This window comes from Diabrotica undecimpunctata, chromosome 7 (assembly GCF_040954645.1).
Source record: "Diabrotica undecimpunctata isolate CICGRU chromosome 7, icDiaUnde3, whole genome shotgun sequence".
Classification (NCBI taxonomy): Eukaryota; Metazoa; Arthropoda; class Insecta; order Coleoptera; family Chrysomelidae; genus Diabrotica; species Diabrotica undecimpunctata.
In genome coordinates, this window is record NC_092809.1 from 96382627 (window position 1) to 96399873 (window position 17247).

General features: G+C 31.8%; 1 protein-coding gene across 1 annotated transcript in view; it reads right to left on the bottom strand.

Moving 5' to 3' along the window:
• Positions 1–201: 201 nt before the first annotated feature.
• Positions 202–17247, bottom strand: part of LOC140446878 (uncharacterized) — a 32927-nt gene continuing 15881 nt past the window's right edge. The window contains exon 4 of the mRNA XM_072539456.1: positions 202–329. Within this exon, the coding sequence (XP_072395557.1) occupies positions 218–329 (112 nt within the window). The 3' untranslated portion in view covers positions 202–217. The remainder of the gene's footprint in view (positions 330–17247) is intronic.

A 17247-nucleotide genomic window follows, 5' to 3' on the forward strand; every position in this document is an offset into this window, starting at 1 on the left:
TTTAAGGAAGTGGCACAGCAGAAAGATTCGTCGGTAATTATTTAGTATTTCAGGATTTTTTTTGGTTTAATTAGAGCTACTATTTTGGCTTTACGCCATAGTTTTGAGATTTGATATAATAACACAATGATCCATTTAAATGTAAAAATGTTTTTAAAAATAAATTAGACGAAAAATATATATTTTATTTTATTTTTTAAGCACAACATGATATAAATTAGTCATAACGTATTGTCGTAGTAGCTGGTTCATAATGTTGACATAATTCTTCGTAATGGGAACATTTACTAAAGAAGTTCTTAATAAATGTAGCTTCAGTGCCGTTTTCTCTAAAAATTAAATAATAGATGTGTTGCTTATAATATCATAAAAATATAATAGAATATCTACGAACGATTGGGTAAACAAATAAAAATATTTGTGATGGTATTCAATAAATTTAGTGAATTCACAAAGTGAATACGAAATAAAAAATATAAGATAAAGGGACAGGTTTGAAGTACCGTTTTGAAATTATAGCAACACGGTAGGTTTTTACTTATTATTGTATGCTCACCAACCAATAAATTCTTCAAATATACACAAATAGTTGATAGTCTGGGCGCCACATTTACGGACGGAGATAAGATTGCTTCTACGTCAAATAATTCGTGAATACATGGGTCATGTCATATATGTATATAGGTAATATTCCTTTTCTTAATATGTGTATACAGTGGTTTTCTTTAGTTCTTTAGTTTCTAAACTATCTTTTTAAATTTTTCATTTAATCGTCTACAGTGGACGCCAAATCAGAAGAACCAGTAAAACGTAAAAGTCGCCACGCCCACTTACACTTTAAACCTTATTCTGGCTTACTGTCAGTAGCGTAACTACTTGGCAGTAACGATTGTACATGTACAGATGTAATTGTTTGTTTTTGTGTCTGTTTTTGCAAAGTGACTGGTGATTTGCATAATGTCTGCCATCGTGGAAAATAAAAAGTGTAGATCCGTGGTATCAGGATAAGTCGTGAAATAATATTTAAATATTTTGATAAAACAAAAAAAAAAGAAGAGGTTACTTTAGAAGATATCAAACGGTAAACTTCATAAAGTAAAATAAAGTAAAGTAGAATATTTGAGACAGATAAAATATTTCAGAAGGCAAAATAGACCAATCGTTTATTTAGATGAGACATATATATACAGCGAACATACTTTCTCGAAAAATAAAACGGACGATTCCACAAAAGGTTTATGTTCTGTTTTTTCTAAAGGCCAAAGGCTTGTAATAGTTCACAAATAGTTTTGAAACAAATTCGGTAAATTACGAGAATTGGCTAAGAGAGAAGTTAATACCTAACACCCTACATATATATTTATATATATATATATATATATATATATATATATATATATATATATATATATATATATATATTGAAAAAGTTGTATTTTATTAATTTTATTTTTATTTATAATAAATGTTGTAATTTTTAAAATCTGTGGTTCGTTGTTTAATTTAATATATACCTCAGCTAGCTCAATTATGTGTTCTAAGCAATCTGTCACTGTGTGACGTCGACTCTGTAGTCTCCTGGTAGAGTTCAAAAAGAAATTAAACCAAAATTTACTTTAGACCTTTGATAAATTAACCCAAATGAAGCACGTTATTTATTAATATTGAACAAATTTAATATAAACAATAAAATTCGTCTGCAACTTGGGTTGCCTTTAAAAATTTACAAAAATAGGAATCGTATAAATCTTAATGTGGTTTAGAGTCGTGACAATAAAAATTTATTACAAAATGTGGAGACTCTATACAAGTACCTAAAAACTAAATAAATATTGCAACTTTATAAAGTGTTTAAATGAACTATAAAGAAAAGAAAATGAACACTTTATTCCGCTGACTTTTAACTTGCATTCAAATATAATCAAAATTTCAAATGATCCCCAAAATTATTATCCAACCTTACTTTAAAACAGTTCTGATTTATTTAAAGAAAACTAACTACTCGCAAAATAATTGGTGAAACTGGAATATCAATCCTCTCTTCGGAAGTTAAGGTACGTACTATTCTATTTTTAATTTAATGATCATTAATATTTTCAATTTTTTTAAGGCCTATCGCAATTATGTTAATTCATGAATTTTAATTTTCTCAATTTAAATGACATTTCTGTACTCCAATAATAATTTATAAGTTAAATTGTTTCTCTTACTCTCTGGAACAAATTCTGGATATCTCTGCTGTGGAAACTGTGGAAAAACTAAAATTCTCTTTAGACGAGTTAAAAAAACACTCCCGACCTATTCCACAATTTCAGGACTCTCCTTGTCGGCCTTTCAAAATTTCTTGTCGGCCTCCCCCAAATCTATTATTCGTTGCTAACAGCAACCAACGTTCTTTTTTCTTTTCGTCTTCTATTTTTTTTTTAAACCATAAAACTGTCCTGTTCTAACACATTTGTCAATCCACATTAATTTCTCATAATCACTTTAATCACATCTAATTTGGGAATTTATAAAAAAATTGTTCAGATATAAAACTTATTCTATTACAATGCTAATACAATTTATTCTTTTCATCTCCACATCATTGTAATTTCTTATTTAACAAAACCCCTATTAATTTAGCTCCCATAGACTTGCTTGACAGTTTATTTTCTGACGTTTTCAAAATTTCTATGTTTAAATATTTTTTAAGAATTCTTCTTTTTTTGTTCTTTTTAAGGTTTAGACGATTCACCTATACACTAGGCAACTATACTATTCAGAAATTATTAACACTATACCAGGTAAGTCAAAATTAATTTATTTAACAATTTACTAATCTTTTTCTCTCTTTTATTTCAGAGTCGAACCCACATTGTGATGGCTTTATGAAATTCATGAACAACAAACTCATATAAAAATCCATTTAAGTTGTATCCTTTTTAACATATTGAAATCATTTCAACTTCCCCCCAATTTGGATTTTGTTCAGTGCTAACTATCAGCACTTACTAAATCTAAATTCTTACCGGTAAACTTAAATATTTTATTAATATTAACATAACAATAAACTGACTTTTATTAATAAGCATATCTCTTGAATATTTTTTTTTATAATTTACTCTATGACAAATACAGAATTCTCCAAACAAAATCTACAAATCTTTCACTAATTATATCAACTTCAGAATCAAATTTCCAAGTACTTTCCCAATTTCTTTACTTCTTTTCCTGTACTATTTATTTCTTGTACTATTTTCGTAGAAATTCTTATAATTGTTCCCCTATATACTATTTCATATACTATTTCAGTATCTTCATTCATTGCCGCATTATTATTTATTCTTTTTATATCCGCATATAATATTCATTTCATCATCTCTACATATAACTCTCTATATTTCATATTTCAATATTTCTTATAATTTTATTTTTCATCTTATTTCCGCATATACTATTTATCATTATAATATTCCCTATTTCCCAATTTCTACAAAATATCGATTTGTCCATAGTACTTTGCTCATTTATTTATACTTGTAACTCCTATAAATCTACTTGAAAATAAATCAACCTTTTTTGTTTATATAAATTCATCATTATTCTGTACATCTGTTCCTAATAAATTATTTAATTATCAAATTTATCTCAAGATATGCTTATTTATTAATTATCCTTCTATTTACAAAACTTATATCTTATAATACCAAATTCGTGTCATAATATTGCCTACCCTTGTATGTTTATTCAAAATACTTATAAATTCCCTCTATATTAAATATCCCTCTAATTTTATTAGTTTCTGGATGTCTTAGTTCATAACTGTTTACCCCATGTTCAGTACTAATGACATAAGGTCCTTCAAATGGCAAAAGTAATTTTCCACACAGATTTTCATCCCTTTTAGGCACCTGTAGTGACCTGATAAATACCTTCTCCCCTTTTTCAAAAGTAACTCTTTTCTTTCTCTTCTTATTGATTCTATTTACATAACGATTAGCATTTCTTATTAAATTTTGGTTCACCTTCTTCATTACTTCTTGAATGTCCCCTGTATTACTGATTTCCCAGGGTAAAGTATTAGTGTTATTATTTTTATTTAATTCCCCAGTATCTCTAATAAACTCCCTTGGATATTCATACTTTGATAAGTAGACAATATTAAGCACATAGGAACGGTCTAAATAAATTTCTCCCTTCTGCATCAACACTTGCTTCCCCCCTATTCTCCTCTGTTCTAACTACATTCACCTGTCTTCTCTCCTTATTTTCCCCCCTATTATATCTTGGATTCCCTTCTCTGTAAGCTTCCCTATTTCTCGTCTCCTGTGGATAATTTCCCTGGTTCTGTCTCCAATTATAACTATTTTTTTTTATTTATTTACGCTGTAACCACCAGGGTTATTAGCGACCTAAATATATAATACAGGTAAAGTTAGAAAAAATTACAATAATTGATACAGTCCTGAATCTTTAAGATAACTTATTGTGTTTTTAATGTTCATGTTTTTTCCTAGGGCTTCCTTTATATTATTTGGTATAGTGTTCTTCTTTCTTGCTGCTTCATATGTTTTGCACTGAGTTAGTATATGCTTCACGGAGAGTGTTACTTGACAATTTTCACACATTGGCGGCACAGTTCGCGTAAAGAGGTGTTTATGTGTAAAGTTACTGTGTCCTAGTCGCAAACGTGTTATTCTCACTTGGTCCTGTCTATTCGCTGTTGGTTGGAGCCACGGTTTCACTAATTGTTTGATTTCCTTGAGTTTATTTTGTTATGCACTCCACTTATTTTGCCACGCACTTAACACTTTATGTTTTATTTCTGACTTAAAGTCATCTGAAGAAACCTCATTATTAAGAATGGAGTCCTGGCTGAAGGATGCTAAGCGTGCTAGTTCATCTGCTTCTTCATTTCCTTGTATACCTGAATGTGATGGAACAAACATGAAGTCAACAGTGATCTTATTATTATTTAGAATCTCTATTTCTGATTTGATATGTGAGGCAATTGGATTATTGGTATATAAACGTTTGATAGTGTAAAGTGAGCTTAGTGAATCGGTTATTATGAGAGACGGGGACTGTTTCGACTCTTTTATGTGGATAAGTGCTTGTAATATTGCAAACAACTCCGCAGTATATGACGAAGTAATGGGCTTGAATTTAAATTTTAAGGATGTATTGGGTATAAGGATTGCTGCACCAACACCGTCTGAAGATCTGGATGCGTCAGTGTATATCTTATAGTGATTTTTATAAGTTTCCATTTCTGTTAAGAATGATTGTTTGATCAGGTCTGTTATAGTCTCACGTTTTTTATATATACTAAGGTTAGTATTAATCTTGGGAATTGGTATTAACCAAGGTGGAAAAGCTGGGAAATTTGTTGGGAGAATTTCAGGAAATTTAAGATGTAGGTCAGCGTAAAATGGTGGATCTAGTCTTGTTGTAGAGAAAGTGTCTTGAAATCGATCTGTGAACGTATTGGTATAAGTAGGGTGTTCTTTATTGCTAGCTATTTTAGAAGCATATGAGAGAGAAAGGTATTTACATCGTAAACTTAGTGGTGGTTCTCCTGTTAAGCATTGTAAACTTTCAACTGGTGTCGTTCGAAATGCACCTGTAGCTATTCGTAGAGCTGTGTTTTGAACAGTTTCTAATGTTTTCAATACTGATATTTTACTTGATGAATAAACTATCGCACCATAGTCGAGTTTGGATCTAATTAAAGATTTATATACATGTAATAGTGTATTTTGATCTGCTCCCCAGTTTTTGCTGGAAATAGTTTTCATAACATTTAGTCCTGCTTGGCATGATTTTTTAAGTTCTTCTGTATGTTTTTTCCAGGTGAGCTTTTGGTCGAAAATCATATCTAAAAATCTGATATTATTTGTGAAACTAAGGGTTTGATTATATAGCTTTAGATGTGGAGTTAAAGTGTTATTTTTTCGTGTAAATAAAATACATTTAGTTTTTGTTGGTGAAAATTGTAATCCGATAGTCCTAGACCATGATTCTAACTGATTAATTGTTTGTTGTAAATGTTTTTGAATAGATGTAGAGTTTTTTCCTTTGGCGAATAAAACTAAGTCATCAGCGTATAACCTTCCTTTAACAATCGGTGAGCATTGTTGAAGTATGTCGTTTATGGCTATTAGAAAAAGGGTTGAGCTTATAACTGATCCTTGTGGTACTCCGTTCTCTTGAACTTTTTTATCTGAGTTAACGTTGTCTGATCGAACTATGAAGCTGCGAGAATGAAGAAAATTGGTAATAAATTTTAACATATTGCCTCTGATATTCCAATTATGCAATTTTGATATGATATTGTATCGCCAGACAGTATCATAAGCTTTATTAATATCAAAAAAAAACTACAATACAATCTTGCTTATTTGCAAATGCTTCATGTATTCCTGACTCTAAGTCTATTAGGTTATCTATAGATCTATTTTGCCTAAATCTGCTTTGTTGTGGAATAAGGAGTTTTTGTTGTTCTAAATACCATCTCAGCCTTTTATTTACCATTTTCTCTAACATTTTACATATAATATTGGTTAAAGATATTGGTCGATATGACTCAGGTGATGTCCGGGATTTCTCAGGTTTAAGAAGTGGTAGTATTATTGCTTCGGACCAAGTTGATAAGAAAACCTGGTTACTCCAGATAAAATTATAAAGGTCTAGTAATAAATTTTTTCCATTGTCTGGTAGATGTAGGATGTAGTAGAAATGCTAAGGGGATACCGTCTGGTCCTGGGCTTGAATCTTTGGAAGAGTTTAAGGCTTCAGTAAGTTCTATCAGGGAAAAAGGAACGTTAAGGTTGTGAATCTCATGTCCGTCTAATCCCAATACGTTTTTTTCCACGTTGATTTTATGTTTTTTAAAATTATCAGTGTAATTTTCGTCACTGGAATTTAATTCGTATTGGTCTGCTAACATATCCACGATTTCTTTTCTATCACTAATTATTTTGTTATTTTTGCTAGAAAAGGAATCTTATATGGTTGGCTTTTGCCAGAGATTTTCCTTAAGTTTCTCCAAACTGTACTTGTGCTTGAAGAGGTATTTAGAGATGAGATGAATTTTCTCCAGGATTCTTTTCTATTCTTTTTTAGAATGTATCTTGCCTCAGCTCTTCGTTTTTTGTAATCCGTTATGTTTTCGTCTGTTTTATGATGCTTTAGTTTATTGAAAGATTTCTTATACGCTCTTGTTGCTTGGCTGCATTCAGATGTCCACCACGGAAGAGGTTTATGTTTCTTTAAAATTTTTGTTTTTCTTACATACGTCTCTGCAGCTGCTGTGATGGTGTGTAAAAATGTACTTAAAAACTTGTCAATGTCATTTGATGATGTAAAGTTGGTTTGGTTAATATCCTGTTCGATCTGTTTGGTAAAATTAGTCCAATCAGCATTTTTAATATTCCATTTTGAGATAGGCGATTCGATATTTGTGGTTTTTTGATGCGTTTAGGAAATTATAATGGGGTAGTGGTCACTACCATATAAGTAGGGTAGAACGTCCCATGTTAACGTAGTGGACAGAACAGGGTCACACAGAGAAATATCAATTGCCGATGATGTGCCATTATGTATGTTGAATCTGGTTGGTCTTCCGTCGTTAAGTAAATTCAGATTTTGGGATGTTATAATATCTTCTATAATTCGTCCTTTTGGGTTGAGTTTTATGGAACCCCACATCGGATTGTGGCAGTTAAGATCTCCAACGATAATTCTAGGTGAAGGAATTTGTTCCAAAATAGCTGTTAAATCTTCTTGGGATATAGTTTGATTTGGTGGGATATACATATTACATATATAAATCTTTTGAGGTATATTTATTGCAATAGTTATTAATTCAATGTTATTTGAAGTCACTGGTAACTGTGTGCTCATGAATTTTTCATCCACGTAAATTGCTACTCCTCCACTGGCAATGTTTTGGTTTAATCTGTTATTATAAAAACATGAATAATTACGAAAGTTATATACATGGTTTGAATTTTTGAAATTTGTTTCCTGTAGACAGATAATAGATGGGTGTGTTTCAGAGATAATATGTTTTAGTTTTTCAAAATGGGTGTAAAACCCATTTAAGTTCCATTGAAGCAGAGAAGTGAATGTAATTATTCTTTAAAGGAATTATTTATCGATGAGTCGGAATCTTCTTCTGACAATGAAGTATTCACTGCAGAGAGAAAACCTATGTGTTTGCCAAGTTTTCGTATTAATTTGGTGCTTTTGGTTTTCATTCTTCTGTCGATGTAGTGTGGATGTAATTCCGATAGAAACTTTATAAGTGCATGAGTGTCTTCTGAGTACAATTTTGTTACGCTGATTATGTCTTTTGATCCTTGTATATTTTCGAATAGATCCACTACTTGATCGAAGCTTAACAATTGCTTTTCCCTTTCTACATATTCTCTAACTGGTTCCAATAATGTTTGGTATATCATTTCTTAAGTTTTTCTCATTAGTTTTGGTTTTTTTCTTTAATTGAAGCTTAGGTTTTTCAAAGTTTTCTTCGGAGGGTGGCGTGATTGCATCTTCTAGGGTTCTTTTTCCGGTTGCTTTGTTCGAAGTTACTTGGGGTTCGTAAGAATTCAAATGTGTATTTTTATTTGGAGGTAAGTGTTAACTTGTTTCGGGTAAGGTTGATTTATGTTTTTGGGTATTAGAGGATGACTCAGACGATGAAGGTGTTGCGATTGTAGTGTTAACTGAAGAAGTGGTCAAATGTATAGATGTATTTTGTAGTGAGCACTGTTGGGTTTGGTTTATTGATAAATTTGGGATTGCTACTGTTTGTAATGTGGTTTGAGAAGACGTAGTAAGTGTGGAGGGAGTGGTATTTGAGATTGCGGGAGTATTTTGTAGATTATCTTGTTGAGTATGATTTATTGATGAATTTTGTCTTATTTCTGTTTGCATTGCACTATCATTGTGAGGATGGTTAGAAGGTGAAATATTTGGACAATTAGCTGCCTGGTGTCCAGTTAATTTGCATTTGAAACAATTTTCGTTTTGGGCTATAAATATGCGGTATGATGTTTGTTCCAACTCGATAATAAAAGATTCAGGTAGTACAAAGTTGTCTGGAAAAGGTGAAACGAAAATTTGTCTTCGGAAGCTTAGAATATGACTAAAGGAAGGATTGGTTGCTCCTATCCGTAGATATGATATGTCTGAGAGAGGATTTAAACCTAGTTTTATTAATTCGTCCATTATTATGTTAGAAGGTATGCTTGGACATACATTGGACAGAATTAAGCGGACTGATGGAGATATTAATCTTCTCGCTTCTAGTATATTTCCATTTACTATTATCTTCTTTGTTTCTGCTATGAATTTATCTACTAGGTTTTTGGATGATAGATATATGCATATTCTACCGTTTGATATACGGGATGCGAAAATTATATTTTTCGGTTCTATATGCTGACTCAATCCTTCAAGATAGTCATTAATTGTACAATTCTCTAGAGTGTTAAATAAAATAGCTTGATCTCTGCTTGGGATTAATATACTACGTGGTTGACTAACTGTTTTTGAGTATGATGCATTTTGTGGTAGCTGACTGGAAGATGACATCTTTTAAATGGATTTTAAAATCCGACTAAAACTGGTGCTGTTTTACAGCTTTCGTTGTGATACCAGTTCATGTAAATTGGATAATACTTATAACTAGGTAATTGCAGTTGTTTACTTAAATATATAAATCCAAATAGATGAAAAAAGTATATTTTATCTACTCACTATTCCAATATTCAGTATACAAATCACTTTCACTTTTATACTTAATTACTTTTCTCACTAAGTTATTAAACCACTAAAATTAACTTCTTTGCGAGCTATTTTAGATTAGACTCGAACAGAATTTTGATTTTAATATTATTCACTATTTACATCTTCAGAAGAAACTTTGAAATGCGTCTAAACACTTTGACAGTTTTTTGACGTTTTTTTTTCAAAATCGGTATTGAAGAATGCAAAAAACATTGTAATCATGTTATAAAGATAGGTGATGAATATTTTGAAAAATAAATACAAATTGATCTATATTCGGAAATTAATCCTATCGTCATTAATTCCGGGGACTATTCGAGTGACAGTGACGATTCTGACCAAGACATATGAATATTATTAATGTAGTATAAAGTTAATACTTGTAAATAGTTTAGGTTATTATAGTTTTAAAGACGATTATTAGTTTTTTAAGTTGTGTTGTAAAAGAAAGATCTTGGATCGAACACTACTCACAACTTTTGACTAAAACAAGACCTCAATTCACGAACATCAGTACAACAACATATGAACTGGAATTCAGTGAAGACGATGAAATAACAGTACAGGAAGTCGAGAATGCAATACAAACTCTAAAAAATCGGAAGTCATGCGGACCACAAGGTATACCAATTAAATTATTAAAATATAGCCCACAAGTATTACGGGAATTACTGGCGTATGTCTTCACCTTATTCTATAATGGACACGACTTACCACCGGAAGTGGACAAAAGCACATATTAACAATATCTACAAAAAAGGAGATAGAAAGAATTGTTCAAACTACAGGGAGTTAAATGTCATAAATTCACTCTCAAGACTGTATGGAAAAATATTAAAAAACAAAATTGAAAAAGATATGACAGATGTTGAAGAACAGAATGGCTTTCGTGCAGGCAGATCCTGTATGGACAGTATATTCTCTCTAAAGCAAGTTATCGAGAAAAGATTAGCCCACAACCTTTCAACTCATATAGTCTTTATAGATCTGACAAAGGCATACGATAGTGTACCACTTTCAATGCTTTGGGTAGCAATGGAAAAACAAGAAATAAGCAAAAAAAATATACAAGCAGTACAACAGCTCTACAAAAATATGACGGCAAAAATTAAAACTGGAAATAGATTAACTAGAGAAATTCCTGTTAGTAAGGGCCTAAAGCAAGGCTGCTGCATAGCACCTACACTCTTCAAAATATATCTAAATGAGGCACTCTCAGTGTGGAGAAGAAAGTGCTGCAATATGTGGCATCCCAATCGGAGATGATAGATTGTACACGATACACTTCGTTGACGACCAAGCCATTCTAGCTGAAGACTACAGTGATGTAGGCTACATGCTTAGAAAACTGGAAGATGAGTATACCAAATGGGGCCTTACAATTAATATACAAAAAACTGAGTACTTAGTTGTAGGAGAAAAACCAGAAAGCCTACAAATCGAAACGGGAACTATAAAACCAAAAGACAATTTTAAATACTTGGGAGTCCAAATAAGATCAAAAGCAGGAAGAAGCGAAGAAATACACTCCAGGATTGGCCCAGCAAGATCAGCCACCAGACAGCTACACGGACTATTATGGAATAACAAAATAACAAAAGAAAATAAAAGAAGAATTTATAAAACAATAATAGAAAGTATTGGGCTGTAAGGCGCCGAACTCTGGGAAATAAACCAAAGAAACAAATCAAAAATTAAGGCCATGGAAATGAACTACTGGAGACGATGTTGCTAGCTCACTAGACTTGATAGGGTGAGAAACGAAGATATTCGGAGAGAAATGGAAATCGATCTAGACATAATAGACACAATCGAAGCCAAAATACTTAACTGGTATGGACACCTTCAGAGAATGCCTGAAAATAGATGGCCAAAAAAAATAGAAGAATGGACTCCGCCGACTAGAAGAAAAGGAGGTAGACCAAGACGATCCTGGAGAGACGATGTCGACGATGCAATGACCGCCAGAGATCTAACAACTGAAGATTGCTTCGACAGAAAACGCTGGAAATTAGGATGCGAGAAGCGGCGCCAGCTGTAGAAGACTCGCTTGTTATATATATATATATATATATATATATATATATATATATATATATATATATATATATATATATATATATATAATAACCTAATTTCCAGCGTTTTGTGTTGTAATATATTTAGCTAAAAGATATATAACTCTATATTAGTTTATCTAAATAGTCCTTGAAAATATAATTTCGGTATTTTTTTAATAAAAATATCACACAACAGCCGAGTCACTTTTCTGTTAAATTACAAAATATTCTCTTTTCCAAATGAATGATTAAGATAAGTAGGGTTTAAGTTAAGCTTACAAATAAAATTATTATAGTAATTTTGGTTGAAAATATATTACCTGAAAATAATGATTTTTTATTTTACTCTATAGCATTACCCACTTATTTCATGTCTCAAAATATGCACGCCACTGTTTTACAATATTCTAAGTAACCTATGTACCATTTGTATCTACCGGTGGGAGTGCTCGAAGTATCATAATTGCGCGCCCTTGGTTCTTCATATTTGGCGACTACTGTATAATATTATAATATTGGCACGTTTTAGTGTTATATTGTTTGCTTTATTTATATTATTATTTGCAAATTCTGCTCTATTTCCTGTTTCTTAAAAGACCTTCTGTTCATTAATTTATATCTCTAGCTGTCAAGTTATTTTTATTTCTTAAGGGGCATAGACTTATCAAGAATTAAAGGTTTTTTTCTTTCTTTCTTTCTTTTTTTAATGTTTTTTTAATCCATCAACTATCTTAATTTTTAAACCCCTATAGAAGAGGTAATTAGGTGGCAGCATTTCTGTTCCATGCAATGTTATTTTTTTATATAATGTTTCTTTCAGGTTACAGGCTGGGTATGGGTCTCGGAGGTAATATGAGATGTCGACTTTTATATTTCAACAAAACTCTGAGAAATGTCCACAAGTTTCCCAACGAAAGGGTTGGAGGTTCAGGAAACAGAACTCGGCTCTGCCAGTAAATCCTACTCTCACGTCCTCGAAGACATATATGTCGCGTAACCACCGGCTATATGGCGTTCAATGGATGTGCGTTATATAGCAGCGGAGAGAGTGTGAAAGGCGAGTTTCTGGCGCCTTAAAACTGGAACATGTCGACTAAGGGAAGAAACCCCAACAGAAAATCCTGGTCCTCCAAGCTTGGGAGTTGAAGCGATGGGCCAGCCCCTCATCATCTGGAAAAAATTCTTTTGACTAAAACTTCTAACGCGGAGCCTCGGAATATGGATGAAACCTTACGACGACGATACCTGGCAAAGAAAAGGACTTTGAAAATTGGTACTGGGAACACTTAAGGCATGACTCACAAGATAATGGAAATTTTAACTGAAATGATGAAGAAAAAATGTACATCATAGTGCTCTCTGAAACCAAAAAGTGTCAATATAACAATAACTGTCACATTGTACGGCATCGAAACAATAATAGTTGTTGGAGTCTATGCGCCAACAGACGATTCAAATCAACAAGTTAAAGATTCCTTTTATGAAGAGTTATCAAACATTTGTGATAAAATAAAAAGTCACCAAAAAATATGACTGCTCTTCTTCTTCTTTTTATATAGACATGACTCTGTTTTTCAATGTCTGTTTTTCAATGCGTCGTTCCATTGTTTTCGTGGTCTTCCTACTGATCGTCTTCCTATTGGGAAACCGTTTCTTGCCGTCTTTACTACTCTGTTTGTTGTCATTCGGCTTATATGATCATTTCATTCTACTGTTCTATTTATTACCCAGTTCTTGATGTTCTCCATCTTGCATCTACGTCGTATATCTGTACTTCTAGCTCTGTCCCATAGTGTCTTACCATCAATTTTTCTAAGTGTTTTCATCTCTGCTGTTTCTAACATTCTTTTTGTCCTTTCTATGTCAGGTCTTGTTTCTGCTGCGTATGACATTATTGGTCTGATGACTGTTTTGTAAATTCTGCCTTCGTTTCTTTCCCGATATTTTTGTTTTTTCATATTGTTTTATTTAGGCAGTCGGCGGCTCTGTTTGCTCTATTCACTTGATCTTCCACTTCAGTTTCGGGCTTTTCGTAGCTAGATAATGTGATGCCTAGATATTTAGCCAAGTTTAGGCTTAAATATCCAGGCAAATAATACTGTTAGGAGACCTAAATGCTAGAGTAGGTTCTCAAATAGACGATGACGTGGTGGGACGTCACGGAGAAATAGTTGGTTCAGAGGACCGCTTAATTGAGTTCTGTCAACTTTTTGGTTTAAAAATCATGAATACCCAATTCCAACATAAAGATAGTCATAATTACACTTGGAAACGACCTTCAGTCCAACAGAAGTCGATCACAGACTATATAATAATGAGACAGAAATCAAAATTTAAGTGCCAAGACCGCATAGTAAAAAGAGGATCTAACTGTGGGACAGATCACTACTTTCTTTTATCTAATCTTTTGTGTCCTTTTAAACAATACTGCAGTGGGAGAAACACTACTACACAGTACAAAACGGAGAGATATAAATTGCACCCTTTATTCCAACCAAGTACTAAACATCTTTTTTAATCTAGATTAGAAAAGGAACTAAATGAGATGGAAAGAAATATAGATGTAGAACAAGAATACAACAACCTCAAAACGATAATAAAAAAATTGCTTATAAAGTATTAGAAACAGAGAACAACGACAAAAAACACCACGAACCACCATGGATGACAGAAAACGTAAAAAAAATGATACAAGAATAAAACAAAATATATAAAAAATGGCTAACAAATAAAACATCTAACAATAGAATAACATATCAAAGGAAAAACGGAGAAGTACGCAACCAAATAAAAGAAGCAAAAAACAATTTCTGGAAACAAAAATGTGTCCAAGTTGAAAATTTAATTGGTGGTTCTCAGATTATGGAAGCATGAAGAACTATCACTAATCTAAAGAAAAACATCCATAACTCCTTCAGCAACTTAATCCCTATAGAAAAGTGGGAAAATCACTATAAAAATTTACTCCAAGAGTCGAGATTGGAATATATGGGAGAGGAATACAATATGAAGGGATAAACAAATAGTAACATTAATTACTAACAACGAGGTCCGTACTGCGTTAATTAAAATGAAAAACGGGCGATCTCCAGGACCTGGCAATATAGTTGTAGAGTAACTTAAAGCAGAAGGTCCACTACTAATAGAACGAATAATTTTTCTAATGAATCAATGCTGCAAACAAATTAAAGTACCATCTGAATGAAAAACCGCTCACCAAGTGTCTATCTTTAAAAAGGGTAATCGAAAAGATCCTAACTGCTACAGAGGATTAAGTGTTCTACCTACATTTGGGAGATTGTTTGGAAAGATAATAAATGGTAAAAAGATTATGTAGGATATCTAATTACCGAAGACCAAAGTGGATTTACGCCTGGTAGATCTTGCACTGATAACTTGTTTATACTCCAACAATTAATAGAAAAAAGAATAGCGGTTGGTACCGAAGTACATCTAGCCTTCATTGAAAAGGCGTATGATACAGTTCCAAGACTTAAATTGTGGCAAGCTTTACCACAACTCGGCATTAGTCCATACCTTTTAGGAATAATCATAGAAGTATACAGGGATAACACTACTTATCTAAAAATCGGAAATAGACTATCAGAGCCAAGAAAAGAAACTAAAGGACTGAGACAAGGATGCAGTATGTCATCCTTACTGTTTAATTTATATATTAAGGCAGCCCTCCAAAATTGGAAAAACCACTGCCGGGGAATGGGAATCCCCATAGGGAATTTAATTTAATAAAAAAAAAAATTTATATTTAGGTGCACTTATTGCTAAGAACGGCTTGGGAGAAACCGTAATTAAACACCGAATTAATTAGGGACGTAAAATTGTAGGATGTCTGAACTCCTTATGGTGGGATCGCAACATTTCCAAGGGGAACAAAAAAAGAATAGGGCAAACCATGGTTGAATCAGTTTTTTGTTATGGCTCTGAAGTATGGACAATTACTGCAGAGCTGAAGATAAGATTGTTGACAGTTGAAATAGAATATTTGAGAAGAAGTGCTAAAACATCAAGGCTGGAAAGGAAAAACAACGAATCTATACGAAATAACATGAATGCTACAGAAACGGTCATTGACAGAATAGAAAGAAGAGGTTTAAAATGGTTTGGATACCTATTGAGAATACCTGACGAATGTTGGCCCCAAAAACTTTACAGATGGAAGCCCCCTGGAAGAAGAAAAATAAGTAGACCTTGACGCTCATGGAATGAAGGAACTACAAGAGTTATGGAATCGAGAGCTTTGGAGGAGCATGCCTTGGACCAGAAGGATTGGCGGAGAACAGGAATACGGCGATAGCCGTCTCAAAAATGTATTGTATTTACAAGTTGGATCCTGTAATAAATATATATATATACATATATATACATATATATTATATATATATATATATATATATATATATATATATATATATATATATATAATAATTCCTATATATATATATATATATATATATAACTGTTTTGGATGGGTTGGAGTCAATAATAGGGCTATTGGTTAACTATTTTTTTATCGAGCTTTCAATTGTGTTTACAATTATTATCAAGAGCTAAAAAAGACAAAATACTTACAAGGTTGAACTAAAAAGAAAAAACAATTTTTGTTAACTTACCAAATAAAAATTAGTTTGGTAAGTAAAAATCACTGCTTACATCTTCAAAATATTTAATACAAAAATGTTTTTATCTAATAAATGTTTCTCTGAAAAATTTTTTATAATTTTGAAAACATTTTTTTTAATATAAGAATAATTGAATTTATAAATAAGTTCAAATAGCAACCAATTACAAATAGCCTTAATGTCATAAATGCCAACATAAAATTTTTATTTTTGACAATTATATTGCCAAAAGTAAAACTTCGTTTAAACATTCTTTTTTGTTTAGTAACAAAAAGAAGAAGATTTATTCACCGTTGACAGATGTCTGAAAGAATGTGACAGATATATGGAGAATTAAATATGACATTTTACAAGTTTTATATATAAATCATAAAGAAAGAATATAATTATAAATTTTGCTTAAATTTTGAAATTCAGATCTTTTGTTTAAACTCTTATCATTTTTGCTAATACAAACCATTTCCAAAAAAGTCATTTTAAATTTATTACTTTCATTACATAAAATTTTAATGTTATCAAAATCCATAATATGGTCTTTATCGATTACATGTTCTGCCAAAGCACAAGATGGTTTTTTAATTCTGCAATCACTTTTGTGAGAAATAATGCGATTTGAAAGATTTCTTCCGGTCTCACCAACATATTCAGCCTCACACTGAGTACAACTAATGCTGTATACTAAATTCGTTTTTTCAAATTTGTCTATAGGATATTTAGTTTTAGAATATAAAGATGAAATAGTTTTGATGTTCTTTGTTGCTATTTTTATA